Here is a 14416-nt window from a genome sequence, read left to right as displayed (position 1 = left end):
ATTTCCCCTAAATCTGATTCCCAAATTAATTTTAAACCTTTTGCCTGATCTTTTAATTCAGTTAATATTCTATATATTTTCCCAATTTTTCCTTTACCTATATATTCTTCATTCACCTCACATTTTTTTATAATCATTTCAGATTTTGTTGTCTATCTTTCTCCTTGAATCTTTCTTCCATTTTTATCCATTTCTCTAATTGTATTAAATTCAACCAGTTTAATATCTGATAAAACTTTCTTTAGTTGTGTTATATTCTTTATCTTGTTCTTCCAGTCTTCCCATTTACTGTATATATCTGATTATCTTTTAATTTATTAATCCATTCTTTCAATTCAATCTTAGGGAATTTCTCCATTTCCACCACAGGTATTAATGGAGAAATTCCTGGTATTAACCGGTATCTCCATTTATTACATAGTTCTATCAATTTTTTAAAAAAGGGATTTTGAATCTACAGTTGTAATTTTCTAATACTGCAGGAATCATTAGTATTCAGTGTATAGTTTCAGTGACCAATATGCACGACAAATTTGGAAGGGAAGGCCATCCTTTCATATCTAAAAGAAAATCCTATTCCACAAAGATAATAGATGCTATATATTAATATTAAATATTTAGTAATTATAGAGAATCTGAATTTAGAAATACATTTTAATTAAGTATCCCCTTTCTTTAGCTTATAATCAGACTCAGCCTCCCACTGGACAAATAAACACAGGAACATCTGGATCCAGTACATGTAGACCGGTAAGGATATATATTTTCTGGTAAAACTAAGAATAGAATAACATTTACTTATGTAACATTTTAAAAAATATTCTCTAGTGATATTAGCCAGAAGGTCCTTGGTGAGTATTTTAATGAAAAACTTAAATATTCTAAGTTTTCAGTTTAAACCCATTTAATTAACTCTCAGGATATCTCTATAATAATTACCATTTATAAAAGAGTGGGATTAATTTTAATATTACCAAAAGAAATCCTGAGTCTATTATCTCAATCACTTTTCTTGTTGCATGGCTCATTTTTGTCCTTAGATATGGGTTGGGGTTGAAAAATGCATGCAGTGAAAGTATATAGAAAGGTGGTGAAGATGTAGCTCCCTGTCATCGTTCATTTCACCATTCTATAAACATAAACATAAACCTGTACTTTCACATAGGATATGTCAATAACAAACATGGTTGTATTTCTGTCGTGAGTTAGTTCCTAATTAGTAATTAACTGGATTCATTTAAGCTTATATCTCAGCAAGCTAACTGGACTGGAACTGGACACTTTCAGTCAGAAAATCATATTGTTTACTCCCCAAATTGTTTACTACATGGAAAACAAAGAAGAAACGATATTGCTTTCATGGTTAGGCAGGATATAGCAAGAACATTACTAGACTACCATGCAGTCCATGACTTAGGCTTCATTGATAATCCATTGATTATCCAACTTTAGGCTTTAATCTCTGATACTGAAGAAGAAATTGAGGAGTTCAATCTGAAATTGACAAAACATGCAAGCAGGATGTGCCGCTTGTGATTAGAGACTTGTATACTACAGTTGAAAATATGGAGGGGGGTGAATATAATTGGGTTGTATGGGACAGAGGTTCTTAAAATGGGGAAAATTAAAGGGGGGGATTATTTGGGCAATTCCTGGAAGGTTTGACAAAGGGTCTGAGCAACTAACCATCAATATAGCATAAGAACTCCTCCAGCAAAAATTTGCTAATTTGCTGATATTCTGTTTCAATTATTAAATCCCTTTTTACATTTTTATATTTGTCCTGTTTGTCCCTCAGTTTGTCAGAGAGCTCTTTGTACAACCATGCCAAGCTCCTTAGATATCTTGTTTTTCTTCTCTGTGATATTGTTTCTGTTTGGGTCTTTTTTATTTCATTTTTCAGAATTTCCCAAGCATCCTGAACTGTTTTTTCCTCCAGAATTTTTATCCATGGAATCCTCCCTGTTCATCCTCCTCGTTTGTTAAAGTTAGCTCTCTTAAAATCTAGAACATGAGTCTGATTTTGTTCAGTTATCCTTGCCTGCATTATGGTGAATCCTAGCATGACATGGTCACTTTCCATTCCCTCAATCATTTCATCCTTATTAGTAAGTATGAAATCCAGTGTAGCTGATCCTGTAGTTCTTTTTCCCATCTTTTGGATGATAAAGTTGTCAATGTATGTTAGGTACCTGTTCCATCTTCCACTTGCTGCAGCTTGTTTCCCAGTTGTTACCCAGTTCAGGGTAAAATCCCCCATTATTACAGTGGTGTGTTTCCTGCACACTTCAGCTTACTGACTTCCAAAAGGTGCCTCTATTTCCTCTGCTTGGTTGGGTGACCTTGGCTGGAGATACACCTATACTTGTGTTTTTTTTTTCCTCCTAGTATTCATCCAAATACTTTCAAGAAGATCTTCATCCTTAGTGTGTATTTCTGTAAAGGTCTAGTATTCTTTACATACAATGCAGCTCCCCTTTTGTTGCATCTGTTTCTTTTGAACAAATTATTTCTTTTTAGCAGTATGCTCCAATCATGACTTCCATCACACCAATTTTCAGTAATAGCAATAGTATTGTATCTGTCCTCCTGCGCTATGGCTCAGGTCCTCCCTGTTTGTTCCCCATATTTTTATTATTACAGGCATCTGAGCCCTTTATGGCTGACCTTGTATGTGCTAACTACATCTCCTGTTTTGTACCTGAGTGTCATTTCCTCATCACCACTTCCTTCCTTATTGTCAGATTCGTTGTCTTGATATTTATACTTTGGGTTTGGTCCTAGAAATTGGCCTCCAGATTCAGTTTAAAGCCTTTCAGATGGCTCAAGCAAGATGTATTTCAAGTCCATACTTCCCAGTCTTTGTGAGGTGTACTCGGTCTCTTGCCAGGAGCCCTACATATAAATAGGTAGACCATAGTCCAGGCAGCACTAGCTCTTGAGCCAGTGGTTTACCTCAGAAATCCTCCATTCTCTCATTGGATGTTGACATCACCTGTGCTCCTCTTTTGCTTTCCTGCCTCCCTTGATTTTTTTTTCAGGCTCTTTTTTATTGTATCATTCGTCCCAACATGAACGAGAAGAAAGGAATAATAATCAATGAATTCAATTAGTTGGGTAAGCTTCACTGTCACGTCTTTGAACTTTGTATCTGGGACACAGCTTGATAGGTTGTCTGGTCTGCAGATTGCTGATTCTGATTGCTTATTTGTACTCTATGATTATCATTAAGTGTTGTATCATTAAGTGTTAAATTGTACCCTATGACTATCATTTGTGTTGTAAATGTTGTACCTTGATGAAGGTATCTTTTCTTTTATGTACATTGAGAGCATATGCACCAAGACGAATTCCTTGTGTGTCCAATCACACTTGGCCAATAAAATTTCTATTCTATTCTATTCTATTCTATTCTATTCTATTCTATTCTATTCTATTCTATTCTATTCTATTCTATTCTATTCTATTTCTCTGAGAAGTCACGAACACGTGACTTTTCCTCTGCTTGGTTGGGTGACCTTGGCTGGAGATACACCTATACTTGTGTTTTTTTTTTCCTCCTAGTATTCATCCAAATACTTTCAAGAAGATCTTCATCCTTAGTGTGTATTTCTGTAAAGGTCTAGTATTCTTTACATACAATGCAGCTCCCCTTTTGTTGCATCTGTTTCTTTTGAACAAATTATTTCTTTTTAGCAGTATGCTCCAATCATGACTTCCATCACACCAATTTTCAGTAATAGCAATAGTATTGTATCTGTCCTCCTGCGCTATGGCTCAGGTCCTCCCTGTTTGTTCCCCATATTTTTATTATTACAGGCATCTGAGCCCTTTATGGCTGACCTTGTATGTGCTAACTACATCTCCTGTTTTGTACCTGAGTGTCATTTCCTCATCACCACTTCCTTCCTTATTGTCAGATTCGTTGTCTTGATATTTATACTTTGGGTTTGGTCCTAGAAATTGGCCTCCAGATTCAGTTTAAAGCCTTTCAGATGGCTCAAGCAAGATGTATTTCAAGTCCATACTTCCCAGTCTTTGTGAGGTGTACTCGGTCTCTTGCCAGGAGCCCTACATATAAATAGGTAGACCATAGTCCAGGCAGCACTAGCTCTTGAGCCAGTGGTTTACCTCAGAAATCCTCCATTCTCTCATTGGATGTTGACATCACCTGTGCTCCTCTTTTGCTTTCCTGCCTCCCTTGATTTTTTTTTCAGGCTCTTTTTTATTGTATCATTCGTCCCAACATGAACGAGAAGAAAGGAATAATAATCAATGAATTCAATTAGTTGGGTAAGCTTCACTGTCACGTCTTTGAACTTTGTATCTGGGACACAGCTTGATAGGTTGTCTGGTCTGCAGATTGCTGATTCTGATTGCTTATTTGTACTCTATGATTATCATTAAGTGTTGTATCATTAAGTGTTAAATTGTACCCTATGACTATCATTTGTGTTGTAAATGTTGTACCTTGATGAAGGTATCTTTTCTTTTATGTACATTGAGAGCATATGCACCAAGACGAATTCCTTGTGTGTCCAATCACACTTGGCCAATAAAATTTCTATTCTATTCTATTCTATTCTATTCTATTCTATTCTATTCTATTCTATTCTATTCTATTCTATTCTATTCTATTCTATTCTATTTCTCTGAGAAGTCACGAACACGTGACTTTTCCTCTTCTGGATACCCAGCAGGCTCTTCTTCTCTGTGACAGTCTGAGCTATTTTTCTTCCTGTTACTGTAACAGTCGATGAAGATTCTTGTCCAGATGTCTGTATGCGTTCTTCTAGGGAGAGGGTAAGAAAATGAATGTTAAGCTCCAGTAGCAAGCATAGGTCCTCTCAGGCGTTTTGTCTTCTGAGTGACCTGTTGCCTCCTTTTTCTTCTAAGGCTTCATTTTTCTTGGTAGTTGTTTCTTCCTTGGTGGGTTCAGTTTGTAGATGGACTTCTGTCCTTTCCAGAATTTCTCATTTCCACAGATAATTCTCAGAGTAGTTAAACGTTTGTAGATCCTCCACTTCCTCCTCCAGTAATTTGATCAGTTTGCATTTGATGCAGGTATGAATTGGAGTCCTCTTCAGGCAGGAATACGAACATAGCACACACCTTGCAAGTTACACAGGCTAGCCTCTTTTTCCTTGACTTTATTACTTTTAAGGGTTGTGCAGATCCAATAGATATTCCTTTGTAGATGTCCAAGATCCATATATATACTTACTTTTACACTGAAAAATGTAAAGCTTTTATTAATTGCTAGGATGCCAAGAAATAGGTGAAGCAGCCTTTTCTAACTTAAGAGCCTCCACATGAATGGGGCATCTAGAGACTATCAGTCTGGAAGACAACAGAACTGAAGCCCAATGAATCTGTAGGACCCTAGGCTAGGGACAACTGGTTTAAGTTGCCAGCCTACTTTGAAACAAACCAATTCCAATTATAGTCGTGCTTAAAAATCTATACTTCCATTTCAGATTGTTCCTCCCCGAGCTGGAGTTATTAGTGTACCACAAAGTCATGTGCGTCCTTCTATAGGAAAGCATATGTCTGAACTCCATCCTAAGCCACCAGAATTAACAACAGGTAAAATTGGTGAGTATATTATGCATTTTTCTTTTTTTTTAATGTAATTTTTCTACATAAAGGAGTGTTATTAGTGCATTCAAGGGAATACAGATGCTATCCCTTGGATGAAACCTAATTCCAAAATACCCACTTCTTATTTTTAAAGCGAGTCAGTACTTAGGTCAACTATAAGGCAAGATTCACTCTGAGTGAGTTAGGCCACCATATAAATTTTATTAATAAATAAAATAAAGATTGCAAAGCATGTTTTGCTTTTTTTGTCTATAAGAAAGAATTGCTACTGTTTTTTTCAGTGCTTTTAATAAATGAGCAATAAATAAAAAAAACATTATGGTCTGTTGCAGTCAGCCAGGTGTTCAGACTGGATTTGGCATTACTACTATTATCACTATCTTTATTAAAAACATTTTTGGTATTGGAACTAAGAAAATAATATGTATTCATAGGGTCACCTATACTTCCTGAACCACTTAAACCACAAGGAGCAGTTCCTGTTCAACCCTCTGTTGTAAAGATGCAGGAGCCACTTATACCTATGACAGCAACGTCTCAAACAGCTTCTCCATCAAACCTGGAGGCACCACCACAGCCTCCCCCCCGCAGCAAATCATCCCAAAGTTTGCCTTCTGACAACATTCCATCACAGAAGCAGGTATGTACAAAATATTTTTTAAACATTTTCTTTTGGGTGCAACTTATCTACTGCTACTTCCGTACTGCTCCACTCAAAAATACTGCTATATTCAGTGTAGAAAGCTGAACAATTGACAATATATTGCCAATATAGGCTTAAACTATTAAAAGTCCAAATTAAGGCTGAACTGTTCTATCGCTTCCTAATCTCTGTCACAAGGAAGCATAGGCATAATTCAAGTGAGGGGTTTAACAAATTATGTTTAGAATTATCTTGGATTCAGTACATTGGACATTAGTTATCTTCATCATAGTCAAAACCTGTGCCAGAATTTTATTTCCTAGAGAGGTTCTGTTTCTGCAAAGTGTTCCTTGAACAGTTTGCAGAAAAATATTTAAACTTCCAAAAGGCAAAAAAATATGCAAATATTGAAATTAATATAGAATAAAATTTGCAACAACAGAATGCCAAAATAAAGAGGGGGGGAAATAATTAAGACTTAAAAACATTTTTTTTAAATTTACATTTATATCCCGCCCTTCTCCGAAGACTCAGGGCGGCTTACAGTGTATAAGGCAATAGTCTCATTCTATTTGTATATTTACAAAGTCAACTTATTGCCCCCCCAACAATCTGGGTCCTCATTTTACCTACCTTATAAAGGATGGAAGGCTGAGTCAACCTCGGGCCGGGCTTGAACCTGCAGTAATTGCAGGCTGCTATGTTCTAATAACAGGCTTCTAACAGCCTGAGCTATCACGGCCCTGGACAAATAAATTCAATTTCAATTTATTACAATGAAAGATCAGCCAGATGGAAAAATACAGTTTTTCATTGGCTACAAGAAAATAATCTCAAATCTGAAAATTGTATCTGCCCACTTACCTTTGCTGTTTTAAAAATAAAATAACGTTCAAAATTGTAGTTTATAATTTAAAATCCATTTTTAAGAAACACTTAATTTGATATATAATTAATCTGTCCTAATGTTGATGTATGTTAGCAATTGTACATGCAGTATATTATTGTGATCTATGAAGCAAATGAGGAAATTAATACCTTTATTAATTTGTCTTCAGAAAATAGAACAGCAAGAGAAAAATTGTGAACCTTTAGAATTTCCATAATTTAGCAATTCCATAATGTACAATATTATTGGTATTTGATCTAAGTAACTTTTGCTCTATATCCAATTATATTTCAAGAGAATTCATCTTGAAACCCTGCCCAACTTTTCATAGGAATATAGAAAAGTTTGAGTAAGGACAGGAATACCCATTTTTGTTAAAGTGACACAAAATCCACTTCTTGCAACTACCAGCCTTCTTTGTAAACCAGGGTCACAGAGAAATGCTGTTTGTTCTGAGGTACTCAGGTTAGTGCAGGAAAAAGATGTCTGCATGTACATTGTACCTGAATTATAGTTCCCTTAATATGGCCAACGTAATACTGAGTCTTTTCGAAGCATGTTACCTTGGATTTCTCCCTAATGTTTTCTTTTGATATCTGTCTCCTTTTCACAAGCAGGATCAACCTTCAGGGTAAAAGGTACCTGATTCTTTACTGGACTTACATTTTTTCATCCATTCTATGTTCTCCATATGTTCTAGCATAAAAGATGTATGAACAATTATGTTCATACATCTGTGCTTGCACTGAAATCACCTGCCTGTATGAATAGGCAAATATGCATCGTTTTATTGACATATAAGGCAACTTACTTAACTTGACATGCTATGCCCTCTAGGGCAAGAGTTTTCAAATTGTGTTATATATGTTTCAATATACCCATTTGTACTAATTATTATTTGGAAGTGGAGAGAATGGAAGTAATATGACAGCATACTTGAGAGACTTAACATTTATTCAAAAAGAGCCTTATTTTTGTCCGTGACACATTAATTGAAAAGAGAGATGGGGATGTACAGCTTCTTGCTATTGCCATGGTAAAAGGGAACAGAACAGTTTAGCAGCTTATTTAATAAAATGAAAAGTTGAAGTCTTATTTACAATTTTTCAAGTGGACCTTACTCACATTTTGAGAACTCTTGCAACTGAGGGTGCTTGATTCTTTCACTATCTGAAACTATTTAACACTGATCAACACAAGTAGCCTGAGACAACATTACAGAATCAGGAGAAATATTGGTTTCATTTTTATTTTCAAATTTTCTTTTTGGTTAAGTCAACTTTCTCCATCATATTTTTTAAAAAGTTACTTTTAACATAAAATCGATCTTGTTATAATTTTAAATTAATCTTCATTTTTTTTTTAAAAAAAAGCTTCTTTGCATCTGAGATCAATGCAATTTAAAACATAATATGCTATTTTCGGTTTTGGTAATAACCTAGTTATAAACAGAATACGTTAATTGCTGCTAAACTTTTATTTCTATTCTATAGTTAAGATTCAGTGTTATATATTGATCATTGGTTTTTAAGTATAGTGAATTTTCAAGTCAAGCTTTGCTAAATGTAATCTCAATATTAGAGTGTAATATTTCAAGTCATAACCTTTGATGGTTTTACATTGTGTCTAATTATTATATTTATTGGAGTTTAGTTTTACATAATAGATATTTTAATATTAAAAGAAACGTGTCTAAATGATTAAAAATAACTTGCCTTTACACTTAAACTTATTTCCTGTACTTGGACAGAGCATCTTATGTTCCCTGTGCTGGGAGGGTGAACCAGGCCATTGGCTTGAGTCACCTTGGGGCAATTGTCTGAGCTCACTAGAGAAAGGCTTTGGATGGGTGAGAATGTTGGTTAGGGCTGGGAGCTTGTGTATGATTTCCATTCTCACTGAGCTTTAATTCTGTTGAAATTCATGGGACATATTTCTAATAGATAAATGATAGAGAAAATATTTTCTATTTTGGCCTGTTTATCAAGTATGAGTAAAACTTTCTCATTACTCTTTTCAAATTAACATAACCTGCACTTAAAAATGAGAAGGCTTAAGACTTAATTACTAAGATTTCATTATGAAAAATATTTTATAATAACTTTTTCTACACATGAATTTTTATTAGTTTAATGCTTCAATTCTTTATACCATGCAGTGCTTTTAACCCAAACATTCTGTTGTGATCTGAAAACTTCTGTAATTTTTCTTTCATACTGTATGTCTGTGTACATAGTAGATACATTGGTGAATATATTCTGACAGGGATAATGCAGTGAAAATAATGAAAAAAAATTGTATAGAAAGAAACTTAGGAATATTTTTCAAGTATAAAGCAAATTACAAAAGGCAGATATTCAAATCCACAGCTTCTTTCATGAACAATGGATCTTTTATCAGACAAGTTACATATTTGAACGTTGTATTTATTTTTCAGATTAGAACAAATGGAGTTCACGCTGTTCAGCTTGAAACACAACTAAACAATGATCCTTTTGAAGATCTGTCCTTTCAGCTGTTTTCTGAATCTAAAATTCAGACAGTTCAGATGTCACCAATTGTATCGTTAAGTCAAAAGAAGCTGAAAAACCTGCCTTCTGCAATAGACAATTTTAATTTCAGTAACACAAGTACACCACATACACTAGCACACAGTAAATCTGAGGTATACACGTCCAATTCTCTGAATCCATTTGCTACCAGATTAAACAGCACAAACCCTTTTACTGACAAAAATATTAAGACTGGAAATCCGTTTAGAACCAAATCTCAAGAATTTGGAGCAACTTCACATTGTTCAGCAGAAGGACCCACTTTTAATCCTTTTCCATCTCTAAAGCCTCCTATTCATCAGAAAGGGAAAGCTACATTTTATGTTGATACATTTGAAGATGATTTTAGTTTGCAGAGTACATCTTCTATATCTAACAATGGAAAACAAAAAGGTTGGGTAACATTTGAAGAGGACGATTTAGTATTAACTCTGAAACCATTGGCCAATCCCACTGATTTAAAAAGAGCTTCTTCCCTGCAAGCAACTTATTTTTCACTGGGCACTGAACAAAATATCACTGACTCAAACTTTAATGTTTACAGTGGTCATAACAAAAGTTCTGGATCTTTTCATCTATTGCCAGCAAGACCCCCTCCTGCACCTCCTATACCATCCAGATCTACCAACAGCAATTCGACCACAGATCCTTTAATTTGTTTAGCACCTAAAACATTACCGACACATGATTTTATGGAAAGATAAATTATTTAAAATATAATTATTTAAACTTGGTAGAAATTATTAGTTAAAATTAACTAATGGAACTGGGCATTGATTTAATTCTGTATGTGCAATATTTTAATCAGATGCACTGAACATTAATTCTTAAGTTATTACACAAAGGTGGCAGGGTGGGGAATCATGCACAGAATTAAACTAAATAGTGATCTCATTCTGTTCCTTTAATGGACACAATGCAAGGAAAAGTTATGCTTGTTTCAATTTCACTTTAGTTCATAGGAAAGTATAACATTAAGTTTGTCTTTCAAGACCAACAAGCATGTATTGGTTTCTCTGAATAAGGCACATAAGAGTTTTAAACAATTGTTTCTTGAACATTCTTATATAAAAATTTAAATACCATTTTAAATGCCCTTCTGTTAGAATGTAGAACCACTTCCAGTATCTGATAACTGGTATATTTATACGTAAGTATTCACCAAAGAACTGTCAAAGTTTAATTAAGATGCCAATTGTTTAATATTAATGTTGGGAAATAAATTATAATAGAGCTTTATGAAGATTTGTAGAAGTGAATTCCCCCAACAATTGAAATAATTTTAAACAATATATAGTAATATATTTTTCCTATCATTGCACATGCTTTATTTTGCAGACATGAAAAAATTTGTTGCAGCTTTATCGTTATTCTCTTCCTGATCTTATTCTCATTATATAGCTTCCTATTCTAATACGAATGTTGCTTTCTAAGTTGAAGGAAATTTTATATTAATTTTGATAGGAAGATCTGTGTAAAGAAGTAATTGGATAGATGGTCCATATATTTCAACTCTCCCAGCTTTTTCCTTTACAATGTATAGAAGTAATGTGTCTCAAATATGGTATCAACGAACAAAACAATGGTTTATGTACTATTCTGATAAGTTAAATGTCTCTTTCCACAGACAAACATCAGTGTTATAGGTGATGCTTCTTGAGGCAGATTCTATAATCCCCTACATAATGCTTTGTAAACTTGCAATAGTCTGCTTCCAAAATTTTTGCAACAGATGGCACTTAAATGTAGTATTTTCATGTCATGAAGGAAATATATGTCTGTTCCATACTACTGTTAAGCAAGATAGTCTTTTCTTAGTCATATTGTCACACCTATTTATATTGCTTGCTTTTTTAAATTTATGAAAATCTTTTTTGAGAAGGGCCATGCTAAATACGTCTGTTCCTTTTGCTGTATTTGCAGACTGGTATAGTATGCTCTGTTTACAAAATATTTTTCTTTTGTGGTATCTGAGTGAAGCACCTCATTCCATGGAGCAGTAAAAATAAACCATCATTTCAATTTCTATAATACTGTTCCAATGTATTTATATAAATCATCTCATATAACACTTCTACTTATTACAGTCATTAAATACAATGACTTCTATATTGTGCTTTTAAAATTGTACATTTTGAAACAGCAGTAGAACTATAAATTTTCTGGTTCCATAATGTATTAACATCTGTGTTATGCATTGGTATTATAATGTTAGCAACACAACTGTATTCTCGGTAGTGCAATTAGAGTTCTTTTATATGTGGTCCTTGTTTGAATAATTTCAGTTATTATAGTTCTCCTATTAAATTTCAAATACAGGCCTCAGCATCTTCAATAGATTATAAAATCTGGCAGCAAAGTACCACAAAAATTGCAACAAAGCATGTATGAGCATAGGATGAGTAGTTTATTATAATATGTACTGCTAAAGGAAATCAATATTAGAAAGTCAAAGTTACAACAGTCTAAAATCCTATCTATTTTCTTTTAAGTGTTTTCCTGTGCAAATTGATTTGTTAATGTATTACAAGTTATTGCCTGTGGTACACAATAATTGACTATCTCCATTACAATATTAGCATTGATGGTTTACAATACTGCATATACATATACTGTGAAACATGTTACTTTATGAAATAAATTTTCCCATTGTTAGGAATATATCTCCATTATTGATGCTGTCAGAATTTGGCTTTACCCTTGTGGACTTAAAATTTTCAGATATCTTTCTGATTTAAGATCATCAGAGGTAATCTTTATATAAAGGCCCCGGAATATCAGGAGCCAACAAACTTGAAGCAATAAGATTGATGAAAGCTTTTGCAGAATCTCTTGTCTGAACATTCTGATTGGTTCTTACGTCCATCTCAATTCTGCCTCAGTTTCTATGCCCTAACAGTTGTAACCTGGAAAAACAGGCCTGGAAAAAAGTGAAAGACATGGAATGGCTGCAATAATTTTTTATGATAATCCTTGTTGTATTTACAAAACAACAGCAAAGAGGGAGGCGATGCAGGATAGCCATTAACAGCTCTTTATTAAAATCACAACTACTAACTAAGGTGAGCAAGCAAGCGAGCCCTAGGCTGACAGCTCTTTTATACTAGAGCTGTCAGCGGCTCAGCCAATCGCAGCTGCTTAATTTCCCACTGGCAAGACATCGGCGGCTTAGCCAATCGGCTGCTTTGTTACTTGTCACGTGTCCTCCAGCTGAACACAACAATCCTCATTCTACTACTGGTTTTTGAGCCACCTAGAGCAGGGGTGTCAAACTCGCATCATCATGAGACATATTGCAACTTTTTCCCCCTTAGCTAAACTGGGTGTGTGCGCTGACAGCGTGTGACGCATCCGGCCTGCGAGTCGTGCATTGTTGTCAACTCTTAACAACCACATGGATTTTCCAGGACAATCCTTCATGATCCTTCAAGTCTTCCAATAGTGTATACATTGCTACTGTAATTTAGTCCATACTGCTACCAATTGTCCCCTCTTTCTCCATCCTAATACCTTTCATAGCATTATGGACTTCTTCAGAGAATTAGGCCTTTGCATAATGGGTCCAGATTGTGTTTGCAGCTTCCAGCTTTCTTGTCCTGCACTGCAACATCAGCAATTAGTCACTTCAAAGATTTTAATATACCCATATCATAAACAACATGAAATCCTCAGGTCTTCCTCAATAAGGTGTTGCATCCATGTGGCCTGAGGGGCCCATCATAAGGTACTACATTGCAACGGGACAGCCCGTTGTCTTTCCATGTGGTTTTCTTGGTAAAACACAGGAATAGTTTACTATCACCTTTCCCTGCATAGTATGAAATTATGCCTTTACTGTCACCACTAAACTGATTATTCATTTATAGCATCTTTCTCTTGTGGTGCAAATATAAGTGTCCCTTTTGCTTGGGAGCTAGGATGAGTTTTATGCCTTACATGACCCTGCTGGGAGTGTATATGCTTGGCATACAGTACATCCCCAACAATCTTCCCTCACCCCTCCCAGGAATGTCTTCCCCATGTCATAATGAAGCAACACAGCAGGACCTGGGAAGGAGGAAAGCTCTTACTACCACAATTTAGGGCAGGGGTGTAAAACTCACATCAAGGTGGCATCACGTGATGTATTGGGACTTTTTCCCCCTTCACTAAGCCAGGCGTGGGCATAGCCAGCAGGTGATGCATCTGACTTGTGGGCCGGGAAGTTGACAGCCCTGCAGTAGGGCAAAAATGCCAAGATAGCCATGTTGGCTATAAAAATCACATCAATAGCAAGAAAAATACCTTTAAAAATATCTGTAGGCAAACTTAAAGCTACAAAGTAGTGCTAGTCTACTTTGTTTAATAGTTTAATAGTCTAGACTTCTAAATCATGCAAAATGGCAAGAAATATAAAACTATGGTATTACACTGCATTTCACTGCCCTCCAGGGTAAGCTCTGCCCCCAATATCCTATCCTTCAGTAACAGCCTGGCTCTGCAAATTGGCCTCCCCCAATGTGGATGTTCGACTCTGGGGGTGCTTTGCTAGATGGACAGCAGACTCCCCCTCACTTCTCTGCTCCCGGAACACCCATCCTTTTTTTACAAAGGCAGACAAGAAACAATGGAAACAAATCAAGGAGAGAAACAACCTGAACTTACGGAGAAACTTCCCAACAGCGAGAACAATTAACCAGTGGAACAGCTTGCCTTCAAAAGTTGTAGGTGCTTCATCACTGGAGGTTTTTA

At 35.3% G+C, this 14416-nt stretch overlaps 1 protein-coding gene across 1 annotated transcript in view; it reads left to right on the top strand.

The window, feature by feature from the left end:
• Nucleotides 1–12357, top strand: part of SYNJ1 (synaptojanin 1) — a 73532-nt gene extending 61175 nt beyond the window's left edge. The window contains exons 28-31 of the mRNA XM_058186215.1: nt 680–750; nt 5478–5595; nt 6036–6241; nt 9571–12357. Of these exons, the coding sequence (XP_058042198.1) occupies nt 680–750; nt 5478–5595; nt 6036–6241; nt 9571–10389 (1214 nt within the window). The 3' untranslated portion in view covers nt 10390–12357. The remainder of the gene's footprint in view (nt 1–679; nt 751–5477; nt 5596–6035; nt 6242–9570) is intronic.
• The last annotated feature ends 2059 nt before the right edge of the window (nt 12358–14416 follow it).

Source organism: Ahaetulla prasina, chromosome 5 (assembly GCF_028640845.1).
Source record: "Ahaetulla prasina isolate Xishuangbanna chromosome 5, ASM2864084v1, whole genome shotgun sequence".
NCBI lineage: Eukaryota > Metazoa > Chordata > Lepidosauria > Squamata > Colubridae > Ahaetulla > Ahaetulla prasina.
Note: the sequence above shows the minus strand (reverse complement) of the source record. Positions and strands in the feature narration are given on the sequence as shown.